General features: G+C 41.2%; 2 protein-coding genes across 7 annotated transcripts in view; one reads left to right on the top strand and one right to left on the bottom strand.

Moving 5' to 3' along the window:
* Window positions 1–15,148, bottom strand: part of LOC139761751 (methylglutaconyl-CoA hydratase, mitochondrial-like) — a 115,827-nt gene extending 100,679 nt beyond the window's left edge. For 2 of the 6 annotated variants that reach the window (XR_011715602.1, XM_071686186.1), the window contains exon 1: window positions 14,993–15,148. Coding sequence is in view for 2 of the 6 variants with exons in the window: in XM_071686186.1 (XP_071542287.1) it covers window positions 14,993–15,074 (82 nt within the window). In the remaining 4 variants the exon portion in view is untranslated. Of the gene's footprint in view, window positions 1–14,798; window positions 14,933–14,992 lie in introns of those variants that run through there. The other 4 variants (XM_071686183.1, XM_071686182.1, XM_071686181.1 and 1 more) reach the window with 4 other exon arrangements.
* Window positions 15,149–15,437: 289 nt separating this feature from the next.
* hppy (MAP4K3-like protein hppy) overlaps window positions 15,438–17,593 on the top strand; it is a 566,945-nt gene continuing 564,789 nt past the window's right edge. The window contains exon 1 of the mRNA XM_071686180.1: window positions 15,438–15,702. Coding sequence (XP_071542281.1) covers window positions 15,583–15,702 — 120 coding nt within the window. The 5' untranslated portion in view covers window positions 15,438–15,582. The remainder of the gene's footprint in view (window positions 15,703–17,593) is intronic.

The following is a 17,593-nucleotide window of genomic DNA, read 5'->3' as shown; positions in this document are numbered from 1 at the left end:
CACTGACAGCACTTCAACCCCGGTATACCACATCGATCCAATTCACTCTATTCCTTGCCCTCCTTTCACCCTCCTGCATGTTCAGGCCCCGATCACACAAAATCTTTTTCACTCCATCTTTCCACCTCTAATTTGGTCTCCCACTTCTCCTCGTTCCCTCCACCTCCGACACATATATCCTCTTGGTCAATCTTTCCTCACTCATTCTCTCCATGTGCCCAAACACGTTTGTGTAAATAAATTATACATTTCCTTTTTTCCATAGCCAGAGGTTGAACCAGTATGTGACATTCATTTTTTTTCATTCATTTTCAAGCTAGAAGTTTCAGTTTTCTAAATTGTTTCTTACATTTTTCATATGTGTATATATATGTATGTGTGTGGGTGTGTATATGTGCGTATGTGTATGTGTGTGTATGTGTATATGTATATATATATGTATATTATCCCTGGGGATAGGGGTGAAAGAATACTTCCCACGTATTCCTCGCGTGTCGTAGAAAGCGACTAGAGGGGACGGGAGCGGGGGGCCAGAAATCCTCCCCTCCTTGTATTAACTTTCTAAAACGGGAAACAGAAGAAGGAGTCACGCGGGGAGTGCTCATCCTCCTCGAAGGCTCAGAGTGGGGTGCCTAAATGTGTGTGGATGTAACCAAGATGTGAAAAAAGGAGAGATAGGTAGTATGTTTGAGGAAAGGAACCTGGATGTTTTGGCTCTGAGTGAAACGAAGCTCAAGGGTAAAGGGGAAGAGTGGTTTGGGAATGTCTGGGGAGTAAAGTCAGGGGTTAGTGAGAGGACAAGAGCAAGGGAAGGAGTAGCAATACTCCTGAAACAGGAGTTGTGGGAGTATGTGATAGAGTGTAAGAAAGTAAATTCTCGATTAATATGGGTAAAACTGAAAGTTGATGGAGAGAGGTGGGTGATTATTGGTGCATATGCACCTGGGCATGAGAAGAAAGATCAAGAGAGGCAAGTGTTTTGGGAGCAGCTGAATGAGTGTGTTGGTGGTTTTGATGCACGAGACCGGGTTATAGTGATGGGTGATTTGAATGCAAAGGTGAGTAATGTGGCAGTTGAGGGAATAATTGGTATACATGGGGTGTTCAGTGTTGTAAATGGAAATGGTGAAGAGCTTGTAAATTTATGTGCTGAAAAAGGACTGATGATTGGGAATACCTGGTTTAAAAAGCGAGATATACATAAGTATACTTATGTAAGTAGGAGAGATGGCCAGAGAGCGTTATTGGATTACGTGTTAATTGACAGGCGTGCGAAAGAGAGACTTTTGGATGTTAATGTGCTGAGAGGTGCAACTGGAGGGATGTCTGATCATTATCTTGTGGAGGCTAAGGTGAAGATTTGTATAGGTTTTCAGAAAAGAAGAGTGAATGTTGGGGTGAAGAGGGTGGTGAGAGTGAGTGAGCTTGAGAAGGAGACCTGTGTGAGGAAGTACCAGGAGAGACTGAGTACAGAATGGAAAAAGGTGAGAACAATGGAAGTAAGGGGAGTGGGGGAGGAATGGGATGTATTTAGGGAATCAGTGATGGATTGCGCAAAGGATGCTTGTGGCATGAGAAGAGTGGGAGGTGGGTTGATTAGAAAGGGTAGTGAGTGGTGGGATGAAGAAGTAAGAGTGTTAGTGAAAGAGAAGAGAGAGGCATTTGGACGATTTTTGCAGGGAAAAAATGCAATTGAGTGGGAGATGTATAAAAGAAAGAGACAGGAGGTCAAGAGAAAGGTGCAAGAGGTGAAAAAGAGGGCGGATGAGAGTTGGGGTGAGAGAGTATCATTAAATTTTAGGGAGAATAAAAAGATGTTCTGGAAGGAGGTAAATAAAGTGCGTAAGACAAGGGAGCAAATGGGAACTTCAGTGAAGGGCGCAAATGGGGAGGTGATAACAAGTAGTGGTGATGTGAGAAGGAGATGGAGTGAGTATTTTGAAGATTTGTTGAATGTGTTTGATGATAGAGTGGCAGATATAGGGTGTTTTGGTCAAGGTGGTGTGCAAAGTGAGAGGGTTGGGGAAAATGATTTGGTAAACAGAGAAGAGGTAGTGAAAGCTTTGCGGGAGATGAAAGCCGGCAAGGCAGCAGGTTTGGATGGTATTGCAGTGGAATTTATTAAAAAAGGGGGTGACTGTATTGTTGACTGGTTGGTAAGGTTATTTAATGTATGTATGACTCATGGTGAGGTGCCTGAGGATTGGCGGAATGCGTGCATAATGCCATTGTACAAAGGCAAAGGGGATAAGAGTGAGTGCTCAAATTACAGAGGTATAAGTTTGTTGAGTATTCCTGGTAAATTATATGGGAGGGTATTGATTGAGAGGGTGAAGGCATGTACAGAGCATCAGATTGGGGAAGAGCAGTGTGGTTTCAGAAGTGGTAGAGGATGTGTGGATCAGGTGTTTGCTTTGAAGAATGTATGTGAGAAATACTTAGAAAAGCAAATGGATTTGTATGTAGCATTTATGGATCTGGAGAAGGCATATGATAGAGTTGATAGAGATGCTCTGTGGAAGGTATTAAGAATATATGGTGTGGGAGGAAAGTTGTTAGAAGCAGTGAAAAGTTTTTATCGAGGATGTAAGGCATGTGTACGTGTAGGAAGAGAGGAAAGTGATTGGTTCTCAGTGAATGTAGGTTTGCGGCAGGGGTGTGTGATGTCTCCATGGTTGTTTAATTTGTTTATGGATGGGGTTGTTAGGGAGGTAAATGCAAGAGTTTTGGAAAGAGGGGCAAGTATGAAGTCTGTTGGGGATGAGAGAGCTTGGGGTGTGAGTCAGTTGTTGTTCGCTGATGATACAGCGCTGGTGGCTGATTCATGTGAGAAACTGCAGAAGCTGGTGACTGAGTTTGGTAAAGTGTGTGGAAGAAGAAAGTTAAGAGTAAATGTGAATAAGAGCAAGGTTATTAGGTACAGTAGGGTTGAGGGTCAAGTCAATTGGGAGGTGAGTTTGAATGGAGAAAAACTGGAGGAAGTGAAGTGTTTTAGATATCTGGGAGTGGATCTGGCAGCGGATGGAACCATGGAAGCGGAAGTGGACCATAGGGTGGGGGAGGGGGCGAAAATTCTGTGGGCCTTGAAGAATGTGTGGAAGTCGAGAGCATTATCTCGGAAAGCAAAAATGGGTATGTTTGAAGGAATAGTGGTTCCAACAATGTTGTATGGTTGCGAGGCGTGGGCTATGGATAGAGTTGTGTGCAGGAGGATGGATGTGCTGGAAATGAGATGTTTGAGGACAATGTGTGGTGTGAGGTGGTTTGATCGAGTGAGTAACGTGAGGGTAAGAGAGATGTGTGGAAATAAAAAGAGCGTGGTTGAGAGAGCAGAAGAGGGTGTTTTGAAGTGGTTTGGGCACATGGAGAGGATGAGTGAGGAAAGATTGACCAAGAGGATATATGTGTCGGAGGTGGAGGGAACGAGGAGAAGAGGGAGACCAAATTGGAGGTGGAAAGATGGAGTGAAAAAGATTTTGTGTGATCGGGGCCTGAACATGCAGGAGGGTGAAAGGAGGGCAAGGAATAGAGTGAATTGGAGCGATGTGGTATACCGGGGTTGACGTGCTGTCAGTGGATTGAATCAAGGCATGTGAGGCGTCTGGGGTGAACCATGGAAAGCTGTGTAGGTATGTATATTTGCGCGTGTGGACGTATGTATATACATGTGTATGGGGGGGGGTTGGGCCATTTCTTTCGTCTGTTTCCTTGCGCTACCTCGCAAACGCGGGAAACAGCGACAAAGTATAATAATAATAATAATAATAATAATAATATATATATATATATATATATATATATATATATATATATATATATATATATATATATACATAAACACACATATACACATGTACATAATTCATACTTGCCTTATTCTTTCCCGTCGCCATCCCACCACACATGAAAAGACAACCCCCTCCCCGCGCATGCACGCAAGGTAGTGCTAGGAAAAGATAACAAAGGCCACATTCGTTCACACTCAGTCTCTAGTTATCATGTATTATGCACCAAAACTACAGCTCCCTTTCCACATCCAGGCCCCACAAAACTTTCCATGGTTTACCCCAGACACTTCACATGCCCTGGTTCAATCCATTGACAGCATGTCGACCCCGGTATACCAGATTCCTTCAATTCACTCTTTTCCTTGCATGCCTTTCACCCTCCTGCGTGTTCAGGCCCTGATCGCTCAAAATTTTTTTCACTCCATCCTTCCACCTCCAATCTGGTCCCCACTTCTTGTTCCCTCCGCCTCTGACTGATATATCCCCTCTGTCATCTTTTCTCACTCACTCTCTCCATGTGACCATACCACATCAAAACACCCTCTTCTGCTTTCTCAACCATACTCTTTTTATTACCACACATCTCTCTTAAGTTTTCATTACTTAATCAAACCACTTCACACCACATATTGTCCTCAAACATCTCATTTCCAACACATCCACCCTTCTCCACACAACTCTATCTATAGCCCACACCTCACAACCATATAACATTGTTGGTACCACAATTCCTTCAAACATACCCATTTTTGCTTTCCGAGATACTGTTCTCGCCTTCCACACATTTTTCAATGCTCTAAGAACTTTCGTCCCCTACCCCACCCTGTGACTCACTTCCACCTCCTTGGTTCCATTTGCTGCCAAATCCACTCCCAGATATCTAAATACTTCACTTCCTACAGTTTTTCTCCAATCAAACTTACCTCCCAATTGACTTGTCCCTCAATGCTACTGTATCTAAAAACCTTGCTCTTATTCACATTTACTCTCAGCTTTCTTCTTTCACACACTTTACCAAACTCAGTCACCAGCTTTTGCACTTTCTCACCCAAATCAGCCACCAGTGCTCTATCATCAGCGAACAACAACTGAGGCACTTCCCAATCCCTCTCATCCACAACAAACAGCATACTTGCCCCTCTCTCCAACACTCTTGCATTCACCTCCCTAACAACCCCATCCATAACAAATTAAACAACCATGGAGACATCACGCACCCCTGCCGTAAACCAACATTCACTGAGAACCAATCACTTTCCTCTCTTCCTACTCGTACACATGCCTTACTCAATAAAAACTTTTCACTGCTTCTAACAACTTGCCTCCCACACCATATATTCTTAAAACCTTCCACAGAGCATCTAAATAACTCTATCATATGCCTTCTCTAGATCCATAAATGCTACATACAAATCCATTTGCTTTTCTAAGTATTTCTCACATACATTCTGCAAAGCAAATACCTGATCCACACATCCTCTAACACTTCTGAAACCGCACTGCTCTTCCCAACCTGATGCTCTGTACATGCTTTCACCCTCTCAATCAATACCCTCCCATATAATTTACCAGGAATACTCAACAAACTTATACCTCTGTAATGTGAGCACTCACGTTTATCCCCTTTGCCTTTGTACAATGGCACTATGCACGCATTCCGCCAATCCTCACGCACCTCACCGTGAGTCATACATGCATTAAATATCCTTGTCAACCAGTCAACAACACAGTCACCCCCTTTTTTAATAAATTCCACTGCAATACCATCCAAACCTGCTGCATTGCAGTCTTTCATCTTCCCCAAAGCTTTCACTACCTCTTCTCTGTTTACCAAATAATTTTCCCTAACCCTCTCACTTCGCACACCACCTCGACCAAAACACCCTATATCTGCCACTCTATCATCTAACAAATTCAACAAACCTTCAAAATACTCACTCCATCTTCTCACATCACCACTAGTTGTTATCACCTCCCAATTAGCCCCCTTCACTGAAGTTCCCATTTGCTCCCTTGTCGTACACACTTTATTTACCTCCTTCCAAAACATCTTTTTATTCTCCCTAAAATTTAATGATGCTCTCTCACCCCAACTCTCATTTGCCCTCTTTTTCACCTCTTGCACCTTTCTCTTGACCTTCTGCCTCTTTCTTTTATACATCTCACAGTCATTTGCACTGTTTCCCTGCTAAACTCATCCAAATGCCTCTCTCTTTGCTTTCACTAATAATCTTACCTCTTCATCCCACCACTCACTACCCTTTCTAATCTGCCCACCTCCCACGCTTCTCATGCCACAAGTATCTTTTACGTAAGCCATCACTGCTTCCCTAAATACATTACATTCCTCCCCCACTCCCCTTACATCCTTGCTCTCACATTTTTCCATTCTGCACTCAGTTTCTCCTGGTACTTCCTCACACAAGTCTCCTTCCCAAGCTCACTTACTCTTACCACTCTCTTCAGCCCAACATTCCCGCTTCTTTTCTGAAAATCTCTACAAATCTTCACCTTCGCCTCCACAAGATAATGATCAGATATCCCTCCAGTTGCACCTCTCAGCACATTAACATCCAAAGGTCTCTCACGCACCTATCAATTAATACGTACTCCATTAACACTCTCTGGCCGTCTCTCCTACTTACATATGTATACTTATGTATATATCTCTTTTTAAACCAGGTATTCCAAATCACCAGTCCTTTTTTGGCACACAAATCTACAAGCTCTTCACCATTTCCATTTACAACACTGAACACCCCATGTACACCAATTATTCCCTCAACTGCCACATTACTCACCATTGCATTCAAATCACCCATCACTATCACCCGGTCTCGTGCATCAAAACTATTAACACACTCACTCAGCTGCTCTCTAAACACTTGCCTCTCATGATCTTTCTTGTCATGCCCAGGTGCATAGGCACCAATAATCACCCATCTCTCTCCATCCACTTTCAGTTTTACCCATATCAATCTAGAGTTTACTTTCTTATATTCTATCACATACTCCCACCACTCCTGTTTCAGTAGTGCTACTCCTTCCCTTGCTCTTGTCCTCTCACCAACCCCTGACTTTATTCCCAAAACATTCCCAAATCACTCTTCCCCTTTACCCTTGAGCTTTGTTTCACTCAAGAGCCAAAACATCCAGGTTCCTTTCCTCAAACATACTGCCTATCCCTCCTTTTTTTCTCATCTAGGTTACATCCACACACATTTAGACACCCCAATCTGAGCCTTCAAGGAGGATGAGCACTCCCCGCATGACTCCTTCTTCTGTTTCCCATTTTAGAAAGTTGAAATCCAAGGAGGGAAGGGTTTCTAGCCCCCCACTCAAGTCCCCTTTAGTCGCCTTCTATGACACGCAGGGAATGCATGGGAAGTATTCTTTCTCCCCTATCGTGATCAATACCCTCCCATATAATTTCTCAGGAATGCTCAACAAACTTATATCTCTGTAATTTGAACACTCGCCTTCATCCCCTTTGCCTTTGCAGGATGGCACTATGCATGCATTCCGCCAATCCTCAGGCACTTCACCATAAGCCATACATACACTGAATAATTTTTTTCATATTTGCCATTTCCTGCATTAGCAAAGTAGCATTAAATACAGAGGACTGACCCTTAGAGGTAATATCCTCAATTGGCCTCCTTCTGTGTTCATTCTTTTGGAAAATTAATAATGGGAGGGGAGAATTTCCAGCCCCCCTGCTCCCTCCCCTTTTAGTTACCTTCTACAACTCACAGGGAATACGTGGGAAGTATTCTTTCTCCCCTATCCCCAGGGATAGGGGAGAAATACATATATGTATATATGTATAAATTTTGTATGGAGACATAAATAAGCAATTTTCACCCGACTAATTTGCTCATATTTCTCTTCATTAAATTTTAGAAGCTTTCCTACACTGATTTATAGATTGCGTTCCAGTCTTTCTATAAAATTTCATTAGTTCCTATCACTTAAATAATTATTACATTCAATCAATCTTGCACTAATGTGAATTTTTACAAGTACATTATCCTTGCAATTACTTTATTAAGAAAAGGGGTGATTGTGTTGTTGATTGGTTGGTAAGGATATTCAATGCATGTATGGATCATGGTGGAGTGCCGGAGGATTGGAAGAATACATGCATAGTGCCACTGTACAAAGGCAAACGAGATACAGGTGTGTGTTCAAACTACAGAGGTATAAATTTGTTGAGTATTCCTGGGAAACTGTATTGGAGGGTATTGACTGAGAGAGTGAAGGCATGTACAGAGCATCAGATTGGGGATGAGCAGTGTGGTTTTTGAAGTGGTAGAGAATGTGTAGATCAGGTTGTTTGCTTCAAAGAATGTGTGAGACATACTTATAAGAATAGATGAATTTGTACATGCAATTTATGGATCTGGAGAAGGCATATGGCAGGGTTGACATAGATTTGTGGAAGGTCTAAAAGAGTGTATGGTGTGGGAGGTAAGATGCTAGAAGCAGAGAAGTTTTTAACAAGGATGTAAGGCATGTGTACGAGTAAGGAGAGAGAACAGTGATTGGTTCCCAGTGAAGGTTGGTCTGTGGTAAGGGTGTGTGATGTCCCATGGTTGTTTAATTTATTTATGGATGGGGGTGCGAGTTCTGGAAAGAGGGGTGATATGCAGTCTGTTTGGGATGAAAGGGCCTGGGAAGCAAGTCAGTTGTTGTTTGCTGATGATACAGCACTGGTAGCTGATTAGAATGAGAAAATGAAGAAGTTGGTGACTGAGTTAGGAAAATTGTGTGAAATGAGAAAGTTGAGAGTAAATATAAATAAGAGCATGGTTATCAGGTTCAGCAGGGTTGAGGGACAAGTTAGCTGGGATGTCAGTTTGAACAGAGAAAAGTTGGAGAAAGCGAAGTGTTTTAGATATCTGGGAGTGGACTTAGCAGCGAATGGACCATGGAAGCAGAAGCGAGTCACAGGGTGGGGGAGGGAGCGAAGGTTCTGGGAGCAATGAGGAATGCGTGGAAGGAGAGAACATTATCTTGGAGCAAAAATGGGTCAATATTATATGGTTGCCAGACATGGGCTATAGATAGGGTTGTACAGAGGAGGGTGGATGTATAGGAAATGAAATGTTTGAGGACAATACGTGGTGTGAGGTGGTTTGATCGAGTAAGTAATGAAAGGGTAAGAGAGATGTGTGGAAATATAAACAGTGTGGTTGAGAGAACAGGTGAGGGTGTGTTGAAATAATTTGGACATATGGAGAGAATGAGCAAGGAAAGGTTGACAAAGAGGATATATGTGTCAGATATGGAGAGATCAAGAAGCAGGAGACCAAACTGGAGGTGGAAGGGTGGAGTGAAAAAAATTTTGACCAATCAGGTCCTGAACATTCAGGAGGGTGAGAAGCATGCAAGGAATAGAGTGAATTGGAATAATGTGCTATACTGAGGTCAACATGCTGTCAATGGAATGAACCAAGGCATGTGAAATGTCTTGGGTAAACCATGGAAAGCTCTGTAAGGCCTGGATGTGGATAGGGAGTTGGTGCATTACACATGACAGCCAGAGACTGAGTGCGAACGAATGTTTCCTGGCGCTATCTCACTGATGTGGGAAATGGTGATGACGTATAATAGATTCATATAATAATGATTAAATTTATCCCTCGGGATGGGGAGAAAGAATACTTCCCACGCATTCCTCGTGTGGTGTAGAAGGCGACTAAAGGGGATGGGAGCGGGGGGGCTAGAAACCCTCCCCTCCTTGTATATTAACTTTCTAAAAGGGGAAACAGAAGGAGTGCTCATCCTCCTTGAAGGCTCAGATTGGGGTGTCTAAATGTGTATGGATGTAACCAAGATGAGAAAAAAGGAGAGATAGGTAGTATGTTTGAGGAAAGGAACCTGGATGTTTTGGCTCTGAGTGAAACGAAGCTCATGGGTTAAGGGGAAGAGTGGTTTAGGCATGTCTTGGAAGTAAAGTCTGGGGTTAGTGAGAGGACAAGAGCAAGGGAAGGAGTTGCACTACTCCTGAAACAGGAGTGGTAGGAGTATGTGATACAGTGTAAGAAAGTAAACTCTAGATTGATATGGGTAAAATTGAAAGAGGATGGAGAGAGATGGGTGATTATTGGTGCATATGCACCTGGGCATGAGAAGATCATGAGAGGCAAGTGTTTTGGGAGCAGCTGAGTGAGTATGTTAGTAGTTTTGATGCACGAGACCGGGTTATAGTGATGGGTGATTTGAATGCAAAGGTGAGTAATGTGGCAGTTGAGGGAATAACTGGTGTACATGGGGTGTTCAGTGTTGTAAATGGAAATGGTGAAGAGCTTGTGGATTTATGTGCTGAAAAAGGACTGGTGATTGGGAATACCAGGTTTAAAAAGAGATATATACATAAGTATACATATGCAAGTATGAGAGATGGCCAGAGAGTGTTATTGGATTACGTGTTAATTGATAGGCGCAAGAAAGACAGACTTTTGGATGTTTAAGTGCTGAGAGGTGCAACTGGAGGGATGTCTGATTATTATCTTCTGGAGGCGAAGGTGAAGATATGTAGAGGTTTTCAGAAAAGAAGAGAGAATGTTGGGGTGAAGAGAGTGGTGAGAGTAAGTGAGCTTGGGAAGGAGACTTGCGTGAGGAAGCACCAGAAGAGACTGAGTACAGAATGGAAAAAGATGAGAACAATGGACATAAGGGGTGTGGGGGAGGAATGGGATATATCTAGGGAAGCAGTGATGGCTTGCGCAAAAGATGCTTGTGGCATGAGAAGCGTGGGAGGTGGGCAGATTAGAAAGGGTAGTGAGTGGTGGGATATAGAAGTAAGATTATTAGTGAAAGAGAAGAGAGAGGCATTTGATTTTTGCAGGGAAATAATGCAAATGAGTGGGAGATGTATAAAAGAAAGAGGCAGGAGGTCAAGATGTGTGAAATTACAAACAGTGTGGAAATATAAACAGTGTGGTTGAGAGAACAGATGAGGGTGTGTTGAAATAGTTTGGACATTTGAAGAAAATGAGCAAGGAAAGGTTGACAAAGAGGATACATGTGTGCAAGAGGTGAAAAAGAGGGCAAATGAGAGTTGGGGTGAGAGAGTATCATTAAATTTCAGGGAGAAGAAAAAGATGTTTTGGAAGGAGAAAAATAAAGTGCGTAAGACAAGGGAACAAATGGTAACATCAGTAAAGGGGGCTAATGGGGAGATGATAACAAGTAGTGGTAATGTGAGAAGGATAAGAAGTGAGTATTTTGAAGGTTTGTTGAATGTGTTTGATGATAGAGTGGCAGATATAGGGTGTTTTGGTTGAGGTGCTGTGCAAAGTGAGAGGGTTAGGGAGAATGATTTGGTAAGCAGAGAAGAGGTGGTAAAAGCTTTGCGGAAGATGAAAGCAGGCAAGGCAGCAGGTTTGGATGGTACTGCAGTGGAATTTATTATAAAAAGGGGGTGACTGTATCGTTGACTGGTTGGTAAGGTTATTTAATATATGTATGATTCATGGTGATGTGCCTGAGGATTGGCGGAATGCTTGCATAGTGCCAATGTACAAAGGTAAAGGGGACAAAAGTGAGTGCTCAAATTACAGAGGTATAAGTTTGTTGAGTATTCCTGGGAAATTATATGGAAGGATATTGATTGAGAGGGTGAAAGCATTTACAGAGCATCAGATTGGGGAAGAGCAGTGTGGTTTCAGAAGTGGTAGAGGATGTGTGGATCAGGTGTTTGCTTTGAAGAATGTATGTGAGAAATACTTAGAAAAGCAAATGGATTTGTGATATTGCATTTATGGATCTAGAGAAGGCATATGATAGAGTCGATAGAGATGCATTGTGGAAGGTATTAAGAATATATGGTGTGGGAGGCAAGTTGTTAGAAGCAGTGAAAAGTTTTTATCGAGGATGTAAGCATGTGTACAAGTAGAAAGAGAAGAAAATGATTGGTTCTCAGTGAATGTTGGTTTGCGGCAGGGGTGCGTGATGTCTCCATGGTTGTTAAATTTGTTTAAGGATGGGGTTGTTAGGGAAGTGAATGCAAGAGTTTTGGAGAGAGGGGCAAGTATGCATTCTGTTGTGGATGAGAGAGCTTGGGAAGGTTGTCAGTTGTAGTTCACTGATGATACAGCGCTGGTGGCTGATTTGGGTGAGAAACTGCAGAAACTGGTGAACTGGTGAGTGAGTTTGGTAAAGTGTGTGAAAGAAGAAAGCTGAGAATAAACGTGAATAAGAGCAAGGGTATTAGGTACAGTAGGGTTGAGGGACAAGTCAACTGGGAAGTAAGTTTGAATGGAGAAAAACTGGAGGATGTGAAGTGTTTTAGATATCTGGGAGTGGACTTGGCAGCAGATGGAACCATGGAAGTGGAAATGAGTCACAGGGTGGGGGAGGGGGCGAAAGTTCTGGGAGTGGACTTGGCAGCAGATGGAACCATGGAAGTGGAAATGAGTCACGGGTTGGGGGAGGGGGCGAAAGTTCTGGGAGTGTTGAGAAATATGTGGAGGGTGAGAATGTTATCTCGGAAAGCAAAAATGGGTACGTTCCAACAATGTTATATGGTTCCAACAATGTTATATGGTTGTGAGGCGTGGGCTATAGATGGAGTTGTGTGGAGGAGGGTGGATGTGTTGGAAATGAGATGTTTGAGGACAATATGTGGTGCGAGGTGGTTTGATCGAATAAGTAATGAAAGGTTAAGAGAGATGTGTGGTAATAAAAAGAGTGTAGTTTAGATAGCAGAAGAGGGTGTTTTGAAATGGTTTAGTCACATGGAGAGAATGAGTGAGGAAAGATTGACAAAGAGGATATATGTGTCACAGATGGAGGGAACAAGGAGAAGTGGGACACCAAACTGGAGGTGGAAAGATGGAGTGAAAAAGATTTTGAGTGATCGGGGCCTGAACATGTAGGAGAGTGAAAGGCGTGCAAAGAATAGTGAACTGCTGTCAATGGATTGAACCAGGGCATGTGAAGCGTCTGGGGTAAACCATGGAAAGGTCTGTGGGGCCTCGATGTGGAAAGGAAGCTGTGGTTTCGATGCATTATACATGACAGCTAGAGACTGTGTGAACGAATGTGACCTTCATAGTCTTTTCCTAGTCCTACATCGCACACATGCGGGGGAGGGGGTTGTTATTTCATGTGTGGCAGAATGGTGATGGAATTGAATAAGGGCAGACAGTATGAATTATGTACAAGAGTATATATGTATATGTCTGTGTGTGTATATATATGTATACGTAGAGATGTATAGGTATGTATATGTGCGTGTGTGGACGTGTATGTATACACATGTGTATGTGGGTGGGTTGGGCCATTCTTTTGTCTGTTTCCTTGCGCTACCTCGCTAACGCGGGAGACAGCGACAAAGTATAAAAAAAAGAAAAAAATATTACTTTATTGCCAATATTCATTTTTCTCCTTTCAGTCACAACATACTTTGAACAGTATGATATAATTCACTTGGTGTATACCAATAATCATATAACTTCCTAGGACATATGCTTGTAACTACACTGACTTTTTCAAACAAATTTAATAGGTTCATCAATCTTTAAGTTTCTTAAAAAATTACTTAATTTCTGGGTCAGAGCACTATCAAAATTGGCCTAACTTTAAATGGTGTTTATCTTCACCCCTGCCAACACCAATGCCTACAAAATGCAGTGCTCTGAGGACGAGGAGGTGGTAGCAGTCACAACATAACTTTTCCATATATGTCTGAACATGAGAGTCTGTGCTCCAATAATCCTTTTAATCACCTCTTAACACTTTTGGCATAAGCAGTGGTAATGAAGAAACCTGTGCAGCTCACCAACGCATATTTTTCCATCTACATTTTGAAGAGATTCTTGCAAGCTTCAAATCTCTCAATTTAGTTTCCATCAAAAATATATGTTTATTTGGGATAAAAAAAAACTGCAGTCCCCATAAATAAGCAGCTCTGAAGCTCGATGTGGTACCAAAATCCAATAAATTAGGAGCATAATATTCAATCTGAACCCAGTTTCATAATGCATTACTTCATTCACCCAAGAATGCAGCATAAGCTGCTGTTTCCTCAATCTCACAATTGTCATTATTTATTTCTTTCCTCAATCTTACAATTGTCATTACTTATTTCTTTCCTCAATCTCACAAGTCATTACTTATTTCTTTCCTCGATCTTCACCATTACCTCTAGTGTTTAAGAAGTTTTTACGTTTATTTGTGTTTTACAGTGATTATTTTGCCCTATATTTGTGCTCTCCCTTGTAACCCTACCATAAGTAAGAAAATCCTATACTATCAAGTAACCTTATATTGGCAACAATTCCATGAGTAGAACACATCATAATTCTAGCAAATGTTCTTCTAGTAATGGATAAATTACCCTATTTTTGCTTAACCAGATAGTTAACCTCAACTTGGGCATTACATCTGGTGTACACTCTAGTACAATTCAAGGAATATTGAGATTTTCAGGTTGTGGCGTAAGAATGTAGTGTTGCTCGGTACTGAATGTGACTGGTATAATTTGACCAGAATGATGTGTTAAGATCAATCCTGAGTGTTATCAAACTGAGATAAGACTTCTTGTAGGTTAGGTTTATTTTTCTTAATGTATATTACCTATTCTTACTTTGACCCCACATTTTCTCTATCAGACTAGTATTTTCTTCAATATAACAAGTCTTAATTCATCTTCGGCTACTTTAGTCCTGTGTAATCAGTACACGACCATTACCCACCTGAAGAACTCAATCTGCTAAGGTAGTTAACAATGTACAATGGAAGTGAACTAGATTCCAATGGATTAGTAAGATTACACTTTTGTACCTTAACTATAAACAGGAAATCTTAACATATTCTAATTTGCACGACCATTAACATGCAAAATTGACCATATTGATAGTCCATTTATCTTTACTGATATCTTGTGGTTAAGTGGGAGCAGCCGGTCATATGCTCACAAGAGTCCAGCCATCACACACACACACACACACACCACTCTTACTTTTCTAAGCTACCTCTCAACATTTGCCACTAACTTACAATGTAAACTGAGGATCAATATGATTTCTTGCCACAACAAAACTTAGTAAATTGGTAAGAGCAAGTTGTAGTGAGCCACCTCTGCCATCTACCGGGGTCTATATCAAATACCAAACCATATTCTGGCGGGAAATACCAATAAAACTGGTGTATATCTTTCCTATATGATGTAGAACAATTTGTGTAGTTCTTACCCTGCTTGGTGGCAGCTTCAGTGCAGCAGAGACCTGTATTACCTGAAGCACCAAAAACCACAACTTTCTTAATGTCGACCATTATTATATAGGTGTGTCAGCCTCGCTAGCCCGTCCCTCTCACATTATCACTCATTATTTCCAACATAAACTTTCTGTATTGTAATGTACAAAATCATATCATGAAATCATTAGTAAATATATTTAGATACAATAGAGCATATACTATCATAAAATAATGGTTATGATAAAAAGGGATGAACCAAATTTATCTATCTGCAGTCGATGAATGAACATTGTATATATATATATTTATATATATATGTATATATATAATATATACATATATATATATATATATATATATATATATATATATATATATATATATATGTGTGTGTGTGTGTGTGTGTGTGTAAGTAAGGTTCCGTTCCATTGTGTTGCAGCGGACCGGTCCGTTCCTAGTGGTTCAGTTCGTTCCTGAAGCTGGGAACAGTCAATTGTAGCAGCCACTAGTACAAGGTCGAGAGTTGGAGGATTACCAGGAGTTCCTGTAGGAGTGGTGTTAGTGTAGGGTGGTGGTGGGAGTGATGGCAGGCGGCGGGGCGGCAGCGGCGGCCCTGTCATCAGACATCAGCCGCCGCAACCCACAAGATGAGTATGAACTCATACAACGTATTGGTAGTGGAACTTACGGCGATGTTTATAAGGTGAGAATAATACCAACCTTACTACACTACGTTCTTATATTCACTTGTCACTACATTGTAAACATTTATCACGTCTATAGCTATTTATATATTCATAAAAGATATCATAACTGCAATGTATAGACCTAAACTCTTCTTTTTTTATTAGTGATAAATAGTCAGTGTGAGACAAGCACAGTGACCATTGATTGGGGTAAGTGGCCACTAATAATGAAGGTCCTTCACCTGATCTGCACAACTACGCCACAAAAATGACCTTGCATCATTCCAGTTTGGGCCTTAATCAAACTAACTTTGAGATATGATTGATTATGATGTGATGATATGTTACTGTGTAGTGAAAGTGATATGAGTGGTAAATCATAATAAGAAGCATTTTGTCTGATTTAAGGATAGTTTAGCTTAATATTACTATATTACTTTTGTATTATTATTGATTTTACATATTATTTTGCTTAACGATACTCTCTTACTATCTTGTCGGGTAGGTTGGTACAAGACTGCTGGGGGTTTAAACCTACATTGCCTCATTTGAAGGCCATCTCAGTAACTTTTGATGATTCATTTCTTTCATTTATTCCATCATTGGTTATTGTTACAGCCTCTCAAGCAAACTTCTTTCATTCATTAACAGTTTGCTGAGTGAAGAAGTCTTTTCAGATGTTTGTTTGAGCGTGCAATCTATTTGGACTTGTATGGATGATAAACAAATCGTCCGGATTTGGACCTTCAAGTCCACACATGATCTGTGCTGCCTTGGACACATCGCTCTTTGCTCACTCTATCACTGTTCACCATTTATTTAACCTTCGTATGCATCATTCTAAAGCTCACCTGTTATTTTTGTCATTCATATCAGTACATTTTCAATATTGTTCATATCTTACTGATTCTGTGGTGCACAGGCTTGGACACAGTGATCCAGGAGTGAGTGTCTAATGGAGGAAGATGTATTAGGCTTGTTTGTATCTTTAAAAGGTTTCCTGATACTGTTGATTGCAGATGACCATGTCTTACTGATCTGTGTATTATAACACCAAGCTCTTTTTCAGTGTCAGCACTTGCAATCATTTGACTGTCCAGTTCTTACATATTTCTATTGTGGGTATATCTGGTATTGAGAACTAGGCTAAGATTGTATTTTTTTTTTTTTTAATTTCTCTCACCAGTTTGTTCCTGGCCACTTGCTATTACTTGAACAATAGTGAACTTAGTTATGTAAACAGAACTAATTTGCTGTCAGTTTGCTGCTTTGTCAGAATAAGGGAAACTTTGGATATGGAGGAGGTAGTGGCTGTATTTGGGAAATATTCTTAATGAGAGTTGGGGTGAGAGAGTATCATTAAATTTTAGGGAGAATAAAAAGATGTTTTGGGAGGAAGTAAATAAAGTGCGTAAGACAAGGGAGCAAATGGGAACTTCAGTGAAGGGGGCTAATGGGGAGGTGATAACAAGTAGTGGTGATGTGAGAAGGAGATGGAGTGAGTATTTTGAAGGTTTGTTGAATGTGTTTGATGATAGAGTGGCAGATATAGGGTGTTTTGGTCGAGGTGGTGTGCAAAGTGAGAGGGTTAGGGAAAATGATTTGGTAAACAGAGAAGAGGTGGTAAAAGCTTTGCGGAAGATGAAAGCCAGCAAGGCAGCAGGTTTGGATGGTATTGCAGTGGGATTTATTAAAAAGGGGGTGACTGTATTGTTGACTGGTTGGTAAGGTTCTTTAATGTATGTATGACTCATGGTGAGGTGCCTGAGGATTGGCGGAATGCTTGCATAGTGCCATTGTACAAAGGCAAAGGGGATAAGAGTGAGTGCTCAAATTACAGAGGTATAAGTTTGTTGAGTTAGGGAATCAGTGATGGATTGCGCAAAAGATGCTTGTGGCATGAGAAGA

This window comes from Panulirus ornatus, chromosome 41, assembly GCF_036320965.1.
Source record: "Panulirus ornatus isolate Po-2019 chromosome 41, ASM3632096v1, whole genome shotgun sequence".
Lineage (NCBI taxonomy): Eukaryota > Metazoa > Arthropoda > Malacostraca > Decapoda > Palinuridae > Panulirus > Panulirus ornatus.
Note: the sequence above shows the minus strand (reverse complement) of the source record. Positions and strands in the feature narration are given on the sequence as shown.